The sequence below is a fragment of the Pararge aegeria genome, chromosome 18 (assembly GCF_905163445.1).
Source record: "Pararge aegeria chromosome 18, ilParAegt1.1, whole genome shotgun sequence".
Taxonomy (NCBI): domain Eukaryota; kingdom Metazoa; phylum Arthropoda; class Insecta; order Lepidoptera; family Nymphalidae; genus Pararge; species Pararge aegeria.
Window position 1 is genome coordinate 12,690,581 of NC_053197.1, and position 20,340 is coordinate 12,710,920.

The 20,340-nt window shown below is 34.8% G+C and overlaps 2 protein-coding genes across 3 annotated transcripts in view; one reads left to right on the forward strand and one right to left on the reverse strand.

Moving 5' to 3' along the window:
- Positions 1-9,162, forward strand: part of LOC120631693 — a 30,933-nt gene extending 21,771 nt beyond the window's left edge. Inside the window, exons 2-6 of the mRNA XM_039901368.1 lie at positions 5,424-5,603; positions 6,018-6,139; positions 6,305-6,545; positions 6,633-6,895; positions 6,973-9,162. Coding sequence (XP_039757302.1) covers positions 5,424-5,603; positions 6,018-6,139; positions 6,305-6,545; positions 6,633-6,895; positions 6,973-9,057 — 2,891 coding nt within the window. The 3' untranslated portion in view covers positions 9,058-9,162. The remainder of the gene's footprint in view (positions 1-5,423; positions 5,604-6,017; positions 6,140-6,304; positions 6,546-6,632; positions 6,896-6,972) is intronic.
- An 850-nt stretch (positions 9,163-10,012) lies between these two features.
- Positions 10,013-20,340, reverse strand: part of LOC120631459 (inositol-trisphosphate 3-kinase A) — a 118,598-nt gene continuing 108,270 nt past the window's right edge. For both annotated transcript variants that reach the window (XM_039901063.1, XM_039901062.1), the window contains 4 exons: positions 14,715-14,787; positions 13,574-13,701; positions 11,678-11,929; positions 10,013-10,870 (listed from right to left, as the gene is read on the reverse strand). In XM_039901063.1, the coding sequence (XP_039756997.1) occupies positions 10,526-10,870; positions 11,678-11,929; positions 13,574-13,701; positions 14,715-14,787 (798 nt within the window). In that variant the 3' untranslated portion in view covers positions 10,013-10,525. The remainder of the gene's footprint in view (positions 10,871-11,677; positions 11,930-13,573; positions 13,702-14,714; positions 14,788-20,340) is intronic.

The following is a 20,340-nucleotide window of genomic DNA, read 5'->3' on the forward strand; positions in this document are numbered from 1 at the left end:
TTTATACCTCTTACAAAGCCTTTCCTTAAGTTTTATATAACTCGTACTGGAGATTTTTTTCATTTTATATTATCTGCTCGCTTAGAGGATACCCTGTGCATACCCTGTATACAGGCCACTGCTGTAATGACACCGGCAACCACGCCCTTGAAAACGAAACACAGCTTTACTGCTTGGAGGCAGAAACAATTATGGCCTTAGTACTTCTCCGGACGAGCTCTGAAAGAATATAAAACGTGGCTAAATACGATAAGTGAGCTTTAGCTTTTCTTCTAATGTGTAGAACACGTCTAACAAACAATCTGTTTAATAAGCAAAACTAATACGTAGGTAATTTAGAATGTTATTTACCTGGACTGTACCCATTATTTTAACCAGGAGCGAAAAAAACCTCATATATAACTATGTTATATTTCCGCAATCAACCATTCCCTTGATCTTGACAGTGATTCTGTCCTTCGCATTGTTAGCATCCAATCCAACCACATTGCCGTTTATATGCTTTATGTACCCGCAATACTGATCTGATGACAATAGTTATGCCGCTCCCTATTTTCCTGGCATACTATGAACATTGAATGCCACGCTTGGTATGAAAATAGAACATCAATGTATAAAACTTTGTCGTTTCCGGAGTCATGCCGTTTTCATTTGGAAGTTTTGTGAGGCGGATGATTCTTTTAAATTTAAAATACGAAATGTTGTAAGAATTTAGTCCTAGAAATAAATATGTTTTTAATTCCATTTATTGAATAACATGATGACCCGGTGAACTTTGTATCCCCTACAACGCCATCTATTCAAAGGAAAGGAATTGGCAATTCCAATAGATATGATAAGACAAATTTTCTGAAAAACATCCAAGAGTTCAGTCCATTTCGAAATCGTTCGATCGTTAGAAATCATTAAATAATACCTAAGTTGCTGTATTTGGTTACGTGGTTATGGGCTGGTCGCTATCATCACTGTCTTAACGCAAAAAAATTGACAAAAATAATATAGGTATAAGTAGCCTAGCCATATATAGCATATCTAAACCCCCCTCGAAAGTTCGTTCCTACATCTTATAAGCTATTCTAGGATAAATACTTTTTTTTAAGTCTTCAAAGTAAAACCATTCATATAATAATCTATGTTTTATTTCATTTGACCAGATTAGATACAATTAATAATTAATTATTAATATTCTTTTCTTACTTTTATCATTCATGTTACTTTATCTAATAACTACGATAACAGATGCAAATCTTTAAACTTGGGAAACATTTAAAAGGGAACGAAATGGACGGAAAATTATTTAACAAACCATCCTTATTGGGATAAAAAATTATGATTAATAAACTACACAACTCGACAACACAATTTTAATTTGAAAGCCAAATTCTATCGTAAGGTACTGGCCTATTTCTATCTTTTTCTTTCTATTTTCTTATTACGTATCTACGTATTATTTATGCATATACTTAGGTACTTAAGGCCGATTAATGAACAGACTGTGACATTATTATATCCAATACAAACAAGCCCTTGAATTCTGCAAATGATTGCAGGATACAAGATCCTTTTAAAGCTAAATTTATGTAACGGACATGCAATACGAGTTCGAAAGAGCACATACATAGTAAGATTATCATTAATTAAAGCGTAAAGATTTCATCACTAGAAAGCGATACCATGCGACTTATAACCTTATACTATAAACAGCGTGTCTCGTATATAATGGATCAAACTCTGCGTTTCCGCAAAAATGAAAAGCACTTTGTTAGAAAATCCTCAATCAAATTTATATCTCAATATAATCAAATTTGGGAAGCACGATATAAAAACCCACCCTATAAATTAAGAAAGTCGCTAACAAAATTAGAAAATTTAAAAATCTCAACGAATATTAGGTACTTAATACTTTTCCAATGTATTAACGCGTATGACGTAACTGTCAGCAGTTTACCTTTGACGCTGTTTAAAAGCAGTATCGGTAGGTTAGAATCTATAGATAAATATAAATCTTCTATACGTGTGTTGGTCACGAACTCCACCGTCCGACATGGTTAAAACATACAATTGTATCCGGGAGGTGGCGCTGAATGTCGCCGGGTCCGCTAGTTTAATATACTTTTTAAATCCTAAACAACAAATTGTCTCATTTGTGTTGAGCCGACCATAAAATTGTTACAGCAAAAAAACTTAAGCACCTAATTAACAGTTCGCATTAAGTTTTTGTCGTGATGTGACAATTATTTTAATACTTTGTTTAACTAGATCTATGGTCTTGTTAAAGTTGCTTACATTGTATGGTAATATTGACCATATATTGACGTTATTATTCACTCATAGTTTATCTACTTCGATAATTGTCTACTTGAACAGAAAAACCCTCGCCTCAATACATGGAACAGTGGAAAATGGAGGCACGAAGACGGGGCGACGAACCGATGCCGCGGAAATACACGCAGCGTCGTTTCGAGCTCCGTCAGATCCTAATGGCGGAATGGAAGGGACGCCTGGAAAATCCCAGTGCAGGGCATGCCACTATAGCGGCGATAAGGCCCGTTATGGAGGATTGGCTAGGGCGCCACCATGGTGCCCTATCATTCCGGCTGACGCAGATACTAACCGGACACGGTTGCTTTGGTAAGTATTTGTGTCGCATAGGTCGGGAGCAATCGCCCGGTTGCCACCATTGCGATGACTGCCTCGAGGATACGGCGCAGCACACCTTGGAGGTGTGTCCAGCTTGGGCAGGGCAGCGCCGTGCCCTTGAAAATACGGCAGCTGGTGACCTTTCGCTTCCAACTATATTTCAAACTACGGTACGGAGCGAGTCAGCGTGAAATACTGCTGCCTCTTTTTGCGAGGAGGTGATGTCCACAAAGGAGGCGGCGGAGCGAGACAGAGAAAGGACATCAACACTCCCCACTCTCGCAGGAGACGAACCGGGCGCCGGAGAGCAACCAATGACCTCCGGCCTCCATGAGTTGTAGGCCCGCGGGTGGCGAATTAAAGGGGAAGCTTGTCACCCAACTAATGACAGGCCTAAGAAGGTGGCGTGCCGTGTAGCGCACGCCTCTCTGGAGGATTTGGCAGCGATTAGGCCATTGATTGATAGGACCCGTCATGCAAAACCTTGGGGGTGAAAACCTTGGCGAAGACCTCCGTGAACCCCGTGCTCTCACTTATAGGTCTATCGAGGGACACACAGAGTTTTTAGTGGGTGCAAATCCCACATAACTACTCCGTTTTACCCAACGGAGTGGTATGCGTCAGGAATTTTCTCTGTATTAAAAAAAATAAAAGATATATTCTCAAAATGGAGATATTCAAAATTAAGTCCTACTCGTGTATTCGAAACTATAAAGGTTCCTGATTGACAAGAAAACCCCTAAAAATAATAGTTCTGTATTCGGTTTCCCATTAAATATAGCAAAGTTTTATTCATACTAAGACTGCGTAAGAACATCTCCAGAAAAGTACTAAAAAAATCCATTATTCTCATCTAGATTAAATTTTATAGTTATAATGTGCGACACCATTCTTTAAGGGCAGAAGCTAAATTGGCTCAGTATGGATTACACGTATTCTTTATTTTAAAAGATGGACTGAGAGAGAAAAGCACCAATAATTACGAATTTCGTACGATTTATATAAAGGTTTTTATGGCCTAATCAAAAAGTGTACTAAGACACCACATTCTATAAATATTATCACTTCTTTTGCCTAGGTCTATCCCACTTAAGGTGCGGTCGGCTCTCCTAATTTTTTGACGCCAAGGCAATCTGTCCTGGGTTTTCGGGTTGGGCAATTACTCTACCAATAGAAGTTTCGTCGTGTTGGTCCACCACGTAGCCGCAGGTAGTCCTCTACCTCTCTTATGTTGGCTTTATCTAGTCTAGGATTTTTTCTGATAACGGCTTGTATGTTCATCATCCTTATCAACCTATTGATGGCCCTCCCATGGTGGGTAGGACTTCGACTTCGTTGTGGGCCATTTATCGTCATTATTATTTATTTATTTATACTCTTTATTTGCACACAAATAAAAATACAGAAAAAGAATAAAAGAAAACACAGACAGAAGAAGTATACAAAAGGCGGCCTTATCGCTACAAAGCGATAAGGCCGCCTTTTGTATACTTTTGTATACTATTTTGTCATCATGATCATCATCATATCAACCCATTACCGGCCACAATGCAAGTAATATACATAACTCCAAAAAGTTAGAGGTGGGTGCTAGGGTTTGAATTAAGGCAAGCCGGAACCTTACCTTACCGTGCTTCAAAAGTTCAAATGTATAAAATCGAATGTATACAAAGTTTATCTTTAAAACCAAAGGCGCGTATACAAAATAATGTTAAAAACGTTAAATTTTCACCGCAAACCTAACCTATTGTTCCTTTAATCATAATGAACAATGAATATCATAAAAACATTTGATTGTTACCTGTTATGGTGATTTACCACTAAAATTAATCACTCCGTAATACTAAAACCGTCATAATAGGAGCACATTATTTTGTTTGCTCTGGCTTGTCGAAAAGGACAAAAATCTGTAACTATTATTCGGCATTCTTTTAAGTTACGATAATTAACAAGTAACGAAAGAAAGTAAACGTGTTTACGTAGATAACGTTTACACTTAACTTTGTATCACTGAATGACTGGATTCAAAATGGATAGACAATTAGGTATTGTTTATTAATATGTCTTTGTATTATTAGCTTTATATAGTATACTTATTAAAAATCGAAATAAACTTGTAGACTAATTCATAAGTTACCTATACCAGACTACAAAGTAAATTATTACTTCTCATCGAATCTTAGATATACCTTATGTATAAATTCATAATTCATTTATGTCAAGTAGCCCTACTTTATAAGCATTAGTATATGTATTAAAGTAGGGCTCAACGCGCCGGTTCGGAAAGCAGATTCTACAGAGAAGAAAAACTCAGCCAGGTGCTCGGTGCTTCCACACATCAAATTCAAAACCATTTATCTATTCTGAGATGACAGCGGGAGATGACGGCCACGATGACTGCATCCAAGCTACATAGTCACTAAAAAAAATTCATCAATTGTATAGCAACCTCGCTGTAATAAATGTGCTTAAACACATTGTTTCAACTTATGCATTGGTAGGTCCAGAATTACCTCCGAAATCATGTTTTAGAAGCGTATGCTCTCAACCCCACAAAGGACTTCTGCACCTATCGCAGACGATATGCAGACAGTTTTTTTTGTGAACTCAGAGTTTTTTTTCTCACAAAGACTATATTATTCTAATATATTACATTCTTCGCTTCCTGTTAAGGCGCTAAATTATATTTAATCCGTTTCCATGAATAGCATGGGCGAAATAGGATATAATATTATGTAATTTAAATCATAGATACTAATACAACTCTCTCATTTAATTTCCAGGTCTGCTTTACGAAAATTATATCCCGAACGATCCCGAAAAGCAGGACAGCATACTGCGCAAGCTGTCCGAATATTGCGGCAAGTCCATGTTTAACTATACCACAGAAGACGCCGAACCCCCGTTCAAGTGGGACTTCTACCACTCTTTCTTCTTCTCTTATACTGTCGTCAGTACCATTGGTGAGTATTTTTGAATATTATTTCCTCCCTTCACTTTTCCCCCAGTTAGCTTATAAAATAAAAATGTTATTAATCATTGCAGGATCCATGCTTCTTTATGTCAATGTTAAATTAGTTTTGTAACTTTAAAATTTAATTTTACATTAAATTGAATTGTAAATGTTTATTACGATTTTGACGACTTTGGTCATAGGGCAATTTTTTTTCGCTATAATATTAAAAGATAACTTAAAGGTAATTTTCATAACGGTTCATCATAACAGGTCATTAGGTCATTGTTTTTTTAAACTTAAAATATGTTTCAGTTAATAAACTAAATAATATATTAAAAGTGCCTATCTTGAAAACTTTCGTTACTTAGAATATTTTTAACAAACCTTTTGGAAGTCATACAGTGATCGTTTGGCTTTTCAGGTTACGGAAATCTGGCACCTACTACGCACCTTTCAAGAATTTTAATGATATTTTACGGATTGTTTGGGATTCCAATCAATGGTATCCTCCTCGCAAATCTTGGCGAATATTTCGGCCTCCAGGTAAGAAAAAACTGCAACTCCTGACGTAAAATAATTGCAAACGTTTATGTATGATTAGTTGCCTAACTTATAACTTGGCCAAAGTAAAGTGAAAATAACTAAAAAGATTTTTTTAAGTAAGTTGTAAAACAAACAAGTTGAGAATATTATTTTTATATTTTTCAGCTCATTTCTGTATACCGCAAGTATAAGAGAAAAGATGAGAGGCGTGCTGATAAGCTGGATTATTTCTTCAGTAACCTGGGCATGCTTGGCCAAATCTTCCTGTACCTAGTACCAGGATTTTTGTTCTTCATATTCTTGCCTGCCTGCATTTTCATTGTTTTTGAAGGCTGGGATTATGTGGCTGGAATATATTATGCATTTGTTACTTTAACTACTATTGGTTTTGGCGATTTAGTAGCAGGTTTGTATCTTCCTCTACATTTACGATTTTAATTTATATTGGTTATAATTAAACAGAAAAAAAATATTATTTTTATGTATTTTTCAGGAACTGTAAATAATGGCTTCAAGTCTGGTTATTTTATGGCATACCAAATCTTCCTTATTATATGGATTACCTTCGGCCTCGGGTATATTGTGATGCTACTAGGTTTTATAACCAGCGGGATGAGATCTGAGAGTGTCCACAGGCTGGAGCAAAAATTCGCCTGTCAGTTGAAATCAACACAAAGTAAAATATTGCAAGGCTTTACCAGAGATATTGCTATAATAAGAAAAATTGTTAATGAAGCCAATTTATTAAAAGTTAAAGTAAGTATTTTTTATTAAGCAAAAATAACAAAATAAGACAGATTGAGCAAACAATTTAAAAGCCTTTTTATTTTTAGCCTGTCTACGTAAAAGCTACGCCGTTCCTATATAGAAGTTCAAGTTGCCCTAATTTCACGTTTGACATAGAACCTAGAGACCCTGTCGTTAAGCGGAAACGAGCAAACTCTGAAAACATTCAACTTTCCGCGAAAGATATGCTTCGTATCCAGTCGGATACTGATCTTCTTGGAATAGACAAAGAAAAGACATTTACTGCATCAGCTATCGTAAAACCAGTGGAACTTTTAGCTAGAGTTGTAAATGTTTTAGGTGGATTTGAAGCACAAAATCGAGACAGAGGTATCAATATTTTTGATGACGATCATATTTTAGCAAGTGAAAAGCCACCTCTTTTTAGCATTGGCCAAGATTACTTACCTAGTACTCCAAACAGTATGAGAACCAGAGCCTTGAGTGTGGCAGTACCAAATTACAGAAAAGAATCTGTTGCAAAAGTAGATCATGACTTTACATGGACTAATGGCGATACAGCTGAAAAGTATAGAAAAGAGGCCAATATGCGTAGTGGTAAGCTATCTCTGCCAGCGTCTATGACACAAAATGATACAAGTTCCCAATCCAGAAGCCTGTTTTCTCGTCTGTTTAGAAAACCAAGCTCTACTGAAAGTCCTGCAGAATACATAAAGAATACTATGAAGGGAAGACTAAGCAGTCCTCAGGGACCTGCAGAAAATCACAAAGACAAAGAAAGGCGCGGCAGTATTTTCCCGACATTTGGTATTGGAGATACACAAAAAAGCCATGTAGATGCCTATAAAGAAAATACAAAACGGGGGAGGCACAGCATTTTTCCTTCATTTGACTTCTCTGAGGATGAAGATAGAGCAGCCACTAGGGCTTACCAACACAAACCTAAAAGACACAGCATTTTTCCAACTTTCGATTTTAGTGAAGATGAGGATGCAGGTGCTAAAGCATACAGAGAAAGGACTAGGTCTGGTAGGCATAGCATATTTCCAACATTTGATTTTAGTGACCCAGATGATGACGCAAAACGTTACAAAGAAAATACAAGACGTGGCAGACATAGTATTTTTCCGACCTTTGACTTTAGCGATCACACTAGTAATGATGAAGATACTGTTGATGAGGATGATATACAAAAGTATCATAATCGTACTAGAAGAGGACGGCTTAGTCTTTTACCTACATTTGGTAGATCAAAGAAAAGTGACGATGAAGCGATGCCGGAAAGCTCGGATGAATTAGTTAACTATAAGGAAAAAACACGTCACGGTCGCAGTAGTCTTTTTCCGTCTTTTGGCAAAAGTAGAAAAATTAGTACACCGGAAAATCGCACCAGTGATCTTGAGACTAGTATCAAACAGTATCAAAATCAAACAAAAATGGGTCGGAGCAGTTTATTTGCTGGTGACGTAAATAGCTTTAGGCAAGCTACTGAAGGTGGCAGCGGAAATCTTTTTTCTAGTGAATTAGATAATTACAGAAATAGAACTCGCCATGGACGTCCTAGTTTATTTGATCCTGACGTAAATATTTCAAATCTTCCAGAATCAGAGCAAGTTGAAGTACTGGAAAATACAAGTGTAGCGGACCTACTGCGAGCTTTAGCTGTTATAGACACTGTTAACGATCAAAGTACTTCAGATGGACTTGGTTCTTTAGATCCAACATCTTCAAAAAGACGCGGGTCTATAAGACCTGACTTTAATTTACCGATTATACCTGGAAAAGGAGATTTAGAAGAAATTAGTGGACCAAGAAGAAGAAGAATATCTGTGCGAGCTGCAGCTCCCCAGTTTACTCCCACGTTGGCTACAGTTGTTGCAGGGGCTGAACTGCAAATCACAGCAGCAGCACAAAGAGAAAATCGTATGTCGATGTTGATGCAAGCTCCTCCACCATACTCAGAAAGTGCTAGTGAAATTCAAACTCCAAGAACTAGAAGGTATTCGCCAGCACCCGCTGTTGCAGAATCAAGTAGATCAGGCATAGCACCAGTAACTAGACTTTTCACACGAATGCGAAAAGAAAGTGCCTCTGCAAGCGATGAGGGTTCAAGACGCAGCAGTTTAACCGATATTGTGATAGATAATAATAAAGAAAAAGATAATACGTAACACAGTGCCAGTAATACCTTAGTGCAATTAGTAGAGTTAAGTTTTTAATTTATGAATTATTATTTATATTGGAGTAAAATAAGCCGTCCAGTTTAGTAACTTTATATCGTTACCATTCCATTTAATAATAATTTATTTTATAAGGCTCACATTTATATACTTGATTTATTGTTCCAAAGTTTTGTGTCGTGTATCTCTAATTGTTATCTGAATTAATCCCCAAGAATTAATTTATATTCCTGTTCAATCAAAAAAACTTAACCAATCTATGTATTATTATGGCTCTTACTTAATTTCTCAAAATTTATTTATTTTTACTCGTAATTTATTAGTTTGTTTTAAATACTTAGCACTAGTTTCAAGGTGGGAAAAAAACACCCAAAAATGTGATATGTTTTAATTAGTTTATCCAATTAAATTTTATATTACGTAAGGACAGTTACGTATACGTTACTTAGAAATTAAATTGTATCTAGTCGTTACACTAATATAGTGTAGTTACAATATATATATATCAATAAATATTTTTATTATGATGTGTTTATTTACCTTTTATTGAGTAACCTCAATAATTTTACGAACAAAGGAATCATTTTTACAATTCATGCAAGTTTATATACTTTAAAGTTTTCTGATTACATAACTGCGCAATGTAATATGTTAATTACCGTCCGCTCATTCGTAAATTTTGGATTTTTTTAAATTCTTATAACAATATCTCTCGTTTTCATTAATAGAATAAAAAATTAAATTATTTATTCTAAGATATCTGCAATTAATTGGAGAAAGAGCATAGTACCTCTTTAAATAGCATTTGTATTTTGGATATATCATTAAAATTATTAATCAATAAACACATCATACTTTACATAGCACATTTCTGCTAGAATAATATTATTATTAAATTTGTCCAAATAAATTTAATGTTCATCATTTTTTGCATTTTCAATTAAAATAACATTAATTTGAGCTGTTCATATGTTTATTATTAATTAATTTTCTGTCTGTTATAAGAAATAATTAACAATGTCGGTAATAACTCCTAATGGCTCTTTAGGTATTACATATTATAACAATTGTAAGGATAAAACTTATTCGGAAATGAATTACAGATCGTATTTCGTTTCTAGACCTTCCTTATCTTATTAAGTATGCCGAATGTTTTATCTTTATTGGTTAGACTAAATTATTCGGTATAGCAAAACAGGCGTATATTTTTAGTCAGCTCTAATCCAAATTACCAATCATAATCATCATCAACACACAGTTATAAATCCAATAGTGCTACTCACTAACTCTAAAATGAGTATTATAAACAACTTAAGAATAATACAATAGCGGTCCTTTATACACTATTTACAATCATCAATAGCTTTCGGTACCTGTGTACTGGTACTTCGTCTCTGTACAAAATAGAAGGTCAAATTCACTATACAGATTTACTCTGTATTGAAAAGCTTTATAAATTTCAAGTCGCTAAAGTGTCCATTCTCACATTTTTATCTAGCGTTAAATTAGAAAAACACTCAATGTTTCCATTATTGTCTTTTATAAGAGATTCGAATATAGAAATTAGGTTGTTGATGCCGATGAGGTAGCCATCTTCGTGGTTGCTGACCTTCCAAACGGAATTGTGGTCGATGTTTATACCATCAGGTACAGGAACTGTCTTTGCGAAGTCTATCATCCAAATGGAAGCTTTTCTCTTATCGTGCACGAAAAGTAGTGAACTACCAATAAGCTCGTGTGTTCTGAAGAAATTGGATTCTATTAACGTAGCACGAATATTTTTCAGTCTCTCGAGGTACCTCGGCTGCAACAAATGACACAAAAATAAGGTTAATATTATATGTAATTTAACTAAAGAATTTTTATAAGATCAAGAATCTCGGCCAGTTATAAGCACATAACCGATGTTCCAAGTGTATCAAACCTTTACGATAGCTTCGCAAAGTAGATAGCTCCTTGCAAAGATGTTAACTCTATGTCTAAACTCACAGACATGTTTCTTTTTAAATACGCTAATCTGAAAAAGTACTAAAAAATAAAAATAATGTAATAACTAAAAGTAGTGAATAGGGAAAATAATAGAATAACAACAGCATAGTAGTAATGGGAACCATTACGAGCTGTATCTAATGATAGTGACGTAAATGCTTTGGATTTATCAATGTTTTGTCTTTAATAGATTGCAAGGGTCACATATATTTATGTTCAGTTAGTTAGTGAACTAGTTGTCAGCCAATTCTCGGATTCAGAATAATTATAGTAATACAAGATAAAATGCAATGATCACATCAGATATCGAAGCTTTAATCCATACTAAAATTGCATTAGCGAAGTGTGTTTGTTGGTTTAGCTATCTATGTTCAGCTAACCTGTATTGATGTTGATGCAACTGGGCACTAGTGATTGGCGTTAGACGTTCTTTATCCTGGTAGAGCACGCGGGATAAAAAAAATAGCTTGTTCAACATACACATTGTTCACAATACATCTAACAGCTACAGGCAAACATATAGCCATATTTATGGGTTTTAACCCAGGAAATCAAACTATGTCTCCAAATCGCTGACGACAGCTGGTATAATAATTGTAGTAAATTTATAAATTACACTCACCACGGCAGTCGGAATGCTGGCAGTAAAATCTTTAAAAGCTTCAACGATTTGGTCTCTTGTTTTAGTTGTTTTGAAGTCCTTGGAACTGGTGCCATCTGCTTTTTTGACGCCATCTATCCTGAAGCCAAGTGTTGACGTGGAACTAATAGTCTCTCTCCAGATCATGTATCTAGGCTTTGTTACGCCTTTACTTCTATGTTCTTCTTCTGTTGGCGCTTTAGGATCTATCTGGATCATCTTTTCGTACATATCCTGAAAATTAAAATATCATATATTAGTTTTAGTATATAACAGTTGTACATAGGTTTAAATTTGATCAAACACACATCAATAATTTTTAATGATTTCCAGGAGAATAATCTGCTAGTCTGAAATGTAGACTAGTTGTAACAAATATTTAGATGTAAAGGCTTATCTTTAAACTTTTATGGGTATAATTAATGATTAAGGAAAAAGGCTTCTTGTTTTGATGCATGCGGCGTATTAACAACGCGTTCATTAAAATTTAGGTTCAAATTAATAAGTTGCTTGTATCGGGTATAATCATTTATTACTTATGATGTAATAAAACCAGTTCATTATTTATAAATAAAGAACAGTGTTGAACCTTAATGAGGATTTCTATATTAAGACCATCCTATAAAGATATATCATACAACAGGTCATTAAGGTTCAAGATAAACTGCGAATAGATTGTTTTAAAATAAAATGGTGTTTTATAAATTTGTATTCGAAGTAAGTTTTGCTTTCCGTTCGAGGTCCTTTCGAGATCTGATTTACTTACATAATATATTAAACAAGACAAGATCTTCTACTGCCTAATTTAATTTTAGTTTGTTGTTTAGACATATTTCTTGTTATACGTTACTACTCAATAGTTTAAGCAAATATTTTTTTTAGTATCTTTGACTTTCTCATCTTTTTGTATATTTTATATATCTAATTTAATTATTACATTTTCCTGAACGTCGCAGTTTAAATTTTAAATATCAACAGCGTCAGTAGTGTAAGTATTAATTACCAGAATTGCTTCAAGAATGTTTATGATGTATTTCTATACGCTCGTTATCGCAACGAATATCACATACTAAGTTGTAGCTGTCATACTTACTTACATGTTATTTACTGTATTTGGGCGATACTAACTAAAATCACAGTATACCTACATCATCAATATGAGCATGTTGCTTTTCAGACAAATTAAAGTTACGGATTATGGATGTTCGTTACCTTAGATTAACACCAAGGCTTCTACATTTTACGCCGGAACCAGTGGCGTGCATAGAGGGTATGCAGATGATATAAAATTAAGAAATTCCCCAGTACGAGTTTTAAATACTTAAGGGTAGACTTTTTATAACCCTTACAATGCCTATCCTTAAGTTTTTAAAAACTCGTACTGGAGATTTTCGTCATTTTATATCATCTGCATACCCTGTGCATACCCTCTATGCACGCCACTGGCCGGAACTATCCTATCGGTTTGTGAAAGACTGAATTCAACGTCCATGAGCTCTTGTAACTATATTTTGCCATAGAAAATATTCTCGAAATTATATTTAAACTAGCTGCACCCCAGTTTTTCGTGTAATGAACAAGACTGTACCCATATACTCATGCAGCCTTATTCACTGCGAGTAGCAACGCAGGGCACAGACAGGTTTACTTATAACAGTACAAATGTGAAGAAACTGCCTCGTTGGGCTAAGAGGCTCCTGTGTTTGATCCCTGGGTTGAGCTGAATAAAAATTAATACCGGGTTGGATGAATTTGAGCTTTAATAGACAGTAAATTAAGTCCATTTTACTGTGAATCTACGTGTTTTGATTATCGAAAATAACTCTGCGGTTGCGAGCCTGTATAGGTATGTTACAGAATCCTTGGAGTAACACTTACTTTTCGTAGTTTAGTCTTTTCTTTCGCCTTAGCTAATTCTTCTTCTAAGTACGTTCGAACCCCGATCTTGCAGTCCATGACGCAAGGGCAGTCGAAATCGCTCAGGAGATCTTGTAATTGTAAGTATACTGTAGTAATAACTGGTTAAGGAATCAAAGGAATGAGTATAATTTTTTTAATATAAGACTAAAACTTCATGACCTTAGCGTAAATTCATCTAACACCCTACCTTGAGATAATACTTTTATAACTCATTAACTCTTGTCAATATTGGTACATTAAAATTATTAGATGTAATATGTTATAATTGTTTGAAAATTAAGCTTAATTTGCTATACTCCGCGAACAGCAGGAGAACCTGTAAGGTGTAATTTATAATGTCTTCAATCCGTATACTCCACACCAAACAGATCCTCGGCAATGTACCCTCTACGCACGTTTCGCTCCGAAACCGGAGCACCCTCAGGAGATGTTGACTTGACAATGAATAATTGCTAAGTTGTGAATGTTATAATTGTCTCAACTCCTCTTCCAGCGGGTGTCTTACGAGGCGACTAAGAAAATACAAAGGAGAATTGACAGCGACATCTGTGCTACCAGTGCCATCTACTGCGATAACGGTTAGGAGAGGCCTTTAGTCTAGCAGTAGACTATTGTACATGATGAGTATTCAGTAACCCTACTAGTAAAAAAATATGATACCCCTGAACAGGTTGGCCTGATTTAGGTACAACGCGTCAAGTCATAGTGGAATAAAAATCCAACTACAAACCCTAATTATAATAAAGTCATAATAATAAAGTACTAATTTCAAAATTCATTCGAGGTATTTTTTGAAGTTATGCTTCTTTTGGCGCGTTAGGGAAAAATGGTGAGAGTAAATTTTTAAGATGCGCGCGCACACAGGCACAAAAAACCGACACCATGAAGCTTTTAGAAACTGGCAGAACATTTTAGTTTTTCTAAAAAAGGTTTGACTATCAATAATTCAAACAATACCTTTTTTCTATTGTTAGTGTTGTTTTTTCATAAGGTGAAAGATACAATTTTTGAAAAGATTTTTATCTTGTTACGCCAAAGAAGTATAACTTCTAAAGCGTGTACATAAGTACACACACGTTTTTTTATATAAAAAGGATACGTTCTCCATCTTCACACGTGACCTGCCCTTTGTACTCGGGCACAAACGGCCGCAGTATGTCCTTCATCAGCAACTGAAACAAGTGAAAAGAAAATTGAGTAAGGAAAATACATGTAACGCTGTCAACATTTTGTTGTATTTTTTATTTTTTGGCAACTGAGTTGAAGAGTAGCTATTTTCGAAAAATAACAACGCTAGGGTGAATTACTGCTAACTGTGATAAGACAGTTGCAACGACGCTCGTACTCGCAATAGGGTCCATCTTACTAAATGTATAAATGATTAATTACTAACTCCTATTTCTTTATTTACTTTGATTTTGTTCTGAACGTGTAGTAGAACTTTGCAAAGATCAAAATTGTGTACTCGTGTACTCAAAATGTGTTCATTATATAAACAGATATAAAATGAGAGAGAAAAAATAATAATTAATTATTGTTTGTGTTTTTTCGCACGATTGACGCAAATGCTTACTAGTATAATTACTGTCGATAGATTTAATGCAATTGAAATATTAGTTACTGATCGTTAATGCAATAACTAGATTAATCATTGCACAAAGAAAGCAGTAAGTTTTTATGATGTGTTATCTTAATAATTCTCACCATCATCAGCTTAAAAAATGGCTACAGAATTTGGACCTATCACGTTGCTACAATGCGGTAATAAGCGAACGTACTGGAACTCTTAGAAATATTTTATTAGTATTATTAAAATCTGGCGTTAGATTATCAGATATGATGCCGTTCACTTATTTAGAATCAGGATAGTTAAATATTAAATCAATGTTAATAATTTTGTCTTAAAATCTAATCTTTTATTCAAGGAGAAATCTTTTACTCTACAATATAGAGAATTTTTTTTTACTTTTAAAAGTTGTTTTTATTTAACGTCTATAAGGCTCTCGGAACGTCCGAGATCCATCCGTCAGTGATACATCTGCTTCTGGTTAGGAAGTATCCTTGATAAAAACCAATCAGTTCGTAGTTATTTAGCGAACCAATGCCACTTACGTTTGTTGAACTCAATTAAATAATGAAAGTTATTAAACAAATTTTAAAACAATGGGTGACGCACACCACTTTGCTAAGCAACCCAAAAATATGAAATGTCACCTATTGACGTCAATCTACCTTTAAGACTAAAGAGGAGTATTATAACATCATCCTCAGTCAATTAATGCACCTCTGGACATAGGCTCGTTTTCGCTAACGACGAAGAAGACGCCTAGTCTAAGGAGATTCCTATGCGCACAACCACCGTTATTACATATACACCTAAAAATGACAAAAAAAATCAAAATTCTACATTTCTTTATTCATATAGGCCTATCACAGGGACTTATGAAGCGTTCATACATAAATTTTTACATAATTGTAAGGAGATGGTGATAACTTTGTTCGCCAACTTAAACCTTAAGCTACGAGGGTTCCAAACGCGCCCTGGTCTAAGAAGACAACACAACAAACTTAGCCGCCTAAGAGTTATAAACTTCTTTTTCTATAGACATCAGGCAAAATTATAAGGCATTTTAGGCGATAAATACAGGCGCACATACAGAATTGTATGTGTATAATATATATAATTGTACACTTTTTCTATACACAATTCAGCCAATGTTGCATGCAGTGCATTGTGTCCAAGAACAGTGCAAACGCCCCACGCATGTTTCACTTCACACTCGAATGTTGCTAGCTCACAAACTTTTCCCACTTGCCAAATGTTAAATGTTTAGAACATTAGAGGGAAAATAATTACTTTCAACCGCTAAATGAGAATGAGAGAGACACTTATAAAGTGGAATGGTTTTTGATGCTTCAATATTAGCCGTGTACACGGTTTCTGTACGTTCTTAATTCTGTGTGAAATGAAAACGGCCATTAGACCTTCTCTTGGGAGTGCACATCGTGCGTGAGGTATGGGATTGGACAGTGCAACCTTCTTAGCTTGAGTATACTGTGATTATTTGACAGAAAAACAAAATACGTACGAGACCGCTATAAAGCGATAAGGCCGCTAAATTTTACAATCTATTTAACTTGTTTCTGTCGTGTTTAATAATTCAAATTCTAATTCAAAAATGTTTTATTTATTTAGACCTTATTACAGGCACTTATGAAGCGTTCATACATTTAACGTGTTACACTAATGTTAGTGATGGTGATAACTGCATTCGTTAACTTAAAACTAAAGCTAGGAAATATGAAAGTACGTATCTACCATAAAAAAGCTGACTCGAAGTCATTCGATTCACCTTAAGAGTCCCGTTGCAACTTGCGTCATACATCGTAACGTAACAAAATGTAAAAGAGTAAACCTATTATTATACGAGTCTCATAAAATGATACCTGAATAATTCTGATCGATTTTTGCATATAAATGCAAACAACAATGCAGCTTTCTGAAATGTTTCCGTTCACAATGCCTCAGTGCCTGAAAACTATTAACGTCTTTTCGTTTCGTTCGTGTTGCCAGTAATAATTTAACGCAAAAACTATTGGCTAAATAAGCGAGCTATTGGTAAGGTAATGGACTATAAAACAAGCAAAAACTATGGGCTAAATAAGCGAGCTATTGGTAAGGTAATGGACTATAAAACTAAGTATACTTTAAAACGTCTATAACAAACGCTTCTCTAGACTTCTCAATCTGTTGAGACGATATTGATGATGATGATGATTAGTGTATCTTGCGGTTACTCTATTGTATTATATTACATAGGTACCAGCTCTGCCCCGCGGTTTTACCCGGGTTTTACATATATTTTATTTAATAATAATATATATTCTTCCTAGTACTACCATAATATTCCTTTTATTTATTTATCATAGGTAGGTACATGTATAGGTTAAGTAATTATAATAATTATACAACCAAATGCGTGCCTCACATCTTGTATTGGTGAGTACGTAATGGTGCAATTTAAAAACGACTGTCCCTGGTTTAGGTAAAACCCGGTATTACAGGCAACTAAACTCTCCTTAAATTGTCGTCTCGACATATGGGTCAAAGTATGCTTTATTTAGCCTATAATCTTCAACTTTAAACGGGTTATCTATGACATAAACATTTAATCATATTCCAGAGAGCAGCTCGGTTAAATTTTAAGTGTTATAATGTCGGCTTTATTATTTTCCTTAAGACTGTTTGGTCTATCTTTGACGGCCGACTGGCGCAGTGGGCAGCGACCCTGCTTTCTGAGTCCAAATTCGAAGTTCGAGGGTTCGATTCCCACAACTGGAAAATGTTTGTGTGATGAACATAATTCTTTGCCAGTGTATGGATGTTTATCTTTGTATTATAAGTATTTATGTATATTATTCATAAAAAAAATATTCATCAGTTATCTTAGTACCCATAACACAAGCTACGCTTACTTTGGGGCTAGATGGCGATGTGTGTATTGTCGTAGTATATTTATTTATTTATCTTATGCAAAAATATTAAAGTCAAATCAGAACAAGTCCTCAAATGTAGTTTCTTGGATCAAAGCGCATTAAAACATGCGAATTAAAAACAAACATTAATAATCCATTACAAGTCTTCTACATTGCACGGATTTCCTTTGGGAAAATTAAGAGGGAATAGACAGTCCACAACACACTGTCTATGTTCGGGTTGGTGGACCTTACACGCTTTTAATATATTGATATAGTGTAAAGCATACTTAAGTTATGTGTTTGTTACACTTAAGAAATACTCATAATAATTGCACTCATTCGTATCAATTAGGCAGCTCTCCCAAGCGTGTTCATTAGCATTTAAAAACTATTATTTCAACGGTTCTGGTATTTAAATAAGATTATAATATTTTTTTCGGATCTCCGACGCTTTAGCTGCGAACTAAAACTATAAATGGAAACAATTTTTGTGTGATTAGAAATTATTTCAAACCTGTTTTTACACAGAAAGAATCAACTAGCCTAGCTTGCTAATATAAGAACTTTTACTAAAGGGCATATTTTAAAACAACTTAAGTACTAGATTTCATTTAAATGGGGGTTAACTTTTTATCCCTGAAAATAAGCCAAGTCCCGCCCGACTTGGCGGTTTCTCCGGTTCGTTTTGCACGGAAAACCGCTGAGCTAAAATTTACCGAGAGATTGGTTCCCGTAAACGGACATAGTATACATATTCCAAATATATTCATAGGCAATAGAAAATGTTCAGTGGGACTTAAAAAAAATCGAAATTGATAAAGCGAAGACAACAGCTTCAATCCAATACGTATATAATATACGATTCGCGCTTCGCGACTTCGTCCGCTTAAAATTCAACCTTAAAATATAGACATACGCTGTCGCTGACTTTTTTTAGAACTCGAAACTTTACGCAGCGCACGAAGTGGGAGATCTCAAAAGCAAAAAAAAAACCCGATTTTGAAGCATTCTTCATTGGTAATATGATTCTAACCTATATTCCCTAAAGCCTTCCTAGAGAAATGGGCTTTGCAATTCTGACATAATTTTTCAAATCGGACCAGTAGTTCCTAAGATCATCGCGTACAAGTAAACAAACAAACTCTTCAGTTTTATATATTAGTATATTGAAGATAAATCTGCTACCTTACATAATTAATGGCCCCCTTACCACGCGGTTCAATACTAAGAAATAAATACATCATTCGATTGCTATACGTCATGTAAAATCCTTACATACCTTACAACACATATTTAGTGGTATTACCAAGTTGTTTGTGGTTATACCGTGGAGCTTTGCTATTAGAGGTAATATTTCATATGAGGAATTCCGAATTTGACCGCTGGAAATGCCCAGACTTAATTGCTACGTCACTGAATAGGAAATTAATTTTCATATTTGATGATTTTGAGTTATTACCGTTAGAGAACTCAACACACCTTTGTAAAGTTTCCTTTGTTAAAATGCACTATATATTATCTCAATGATTGAATCAATGTTTGGGAAGGCACTGGCCCCTAAGATACGGGATTTCCTAGTTTAGGGGTAAGGATTCCAAAGATTGATTGTACTGAGTTTTTCTAATAAATATTTTCTATTTCTATTTTACTTACTATTATATATAACTATTATATGATTAAGTAAGTTCTGATAGCCCTAATTGTTGCCAACCACCGATAGGAGAATGCACTACAAGAAGAAGAACTATACGTACTAGAAAGAGTAGAAGGTAAATATAAAACAATATCTAGTGTTCATAAGTAAATAGTTCATAAGTTTTTGAATAACGGTAAATACAAGTAATAAAAAATTCACTGTATCTTTTTGTCAAAACTAAAGATGAGATAGTACAAAACGCCACAGTCTAAAAAAAATATAGAAGATTAAGTGTCGAATTATTTTTGTTATAACCATCACAAAGTGACTTATAAAACTCAGCAGCTACCTAGTCAGAGAAGTTAATTACTAAGCTCTTTATACTTAATGGTATAAATAGCATTTCACCCTATTATCGTCCGATTGCTGGGCACACAGGCCTCATAATATGACAGACGGTTTTAGAGTCATACATCACGCTACTCCAATACGGGTTGGTGAACTTTATCGATTATTATATCATGTATAATATGTTAGTAATATCTAATAACAAGGATGCTCACTGAAGCATCTTTAGTTTCCTCCAAATTGTGGAGGAACAAATCAATTC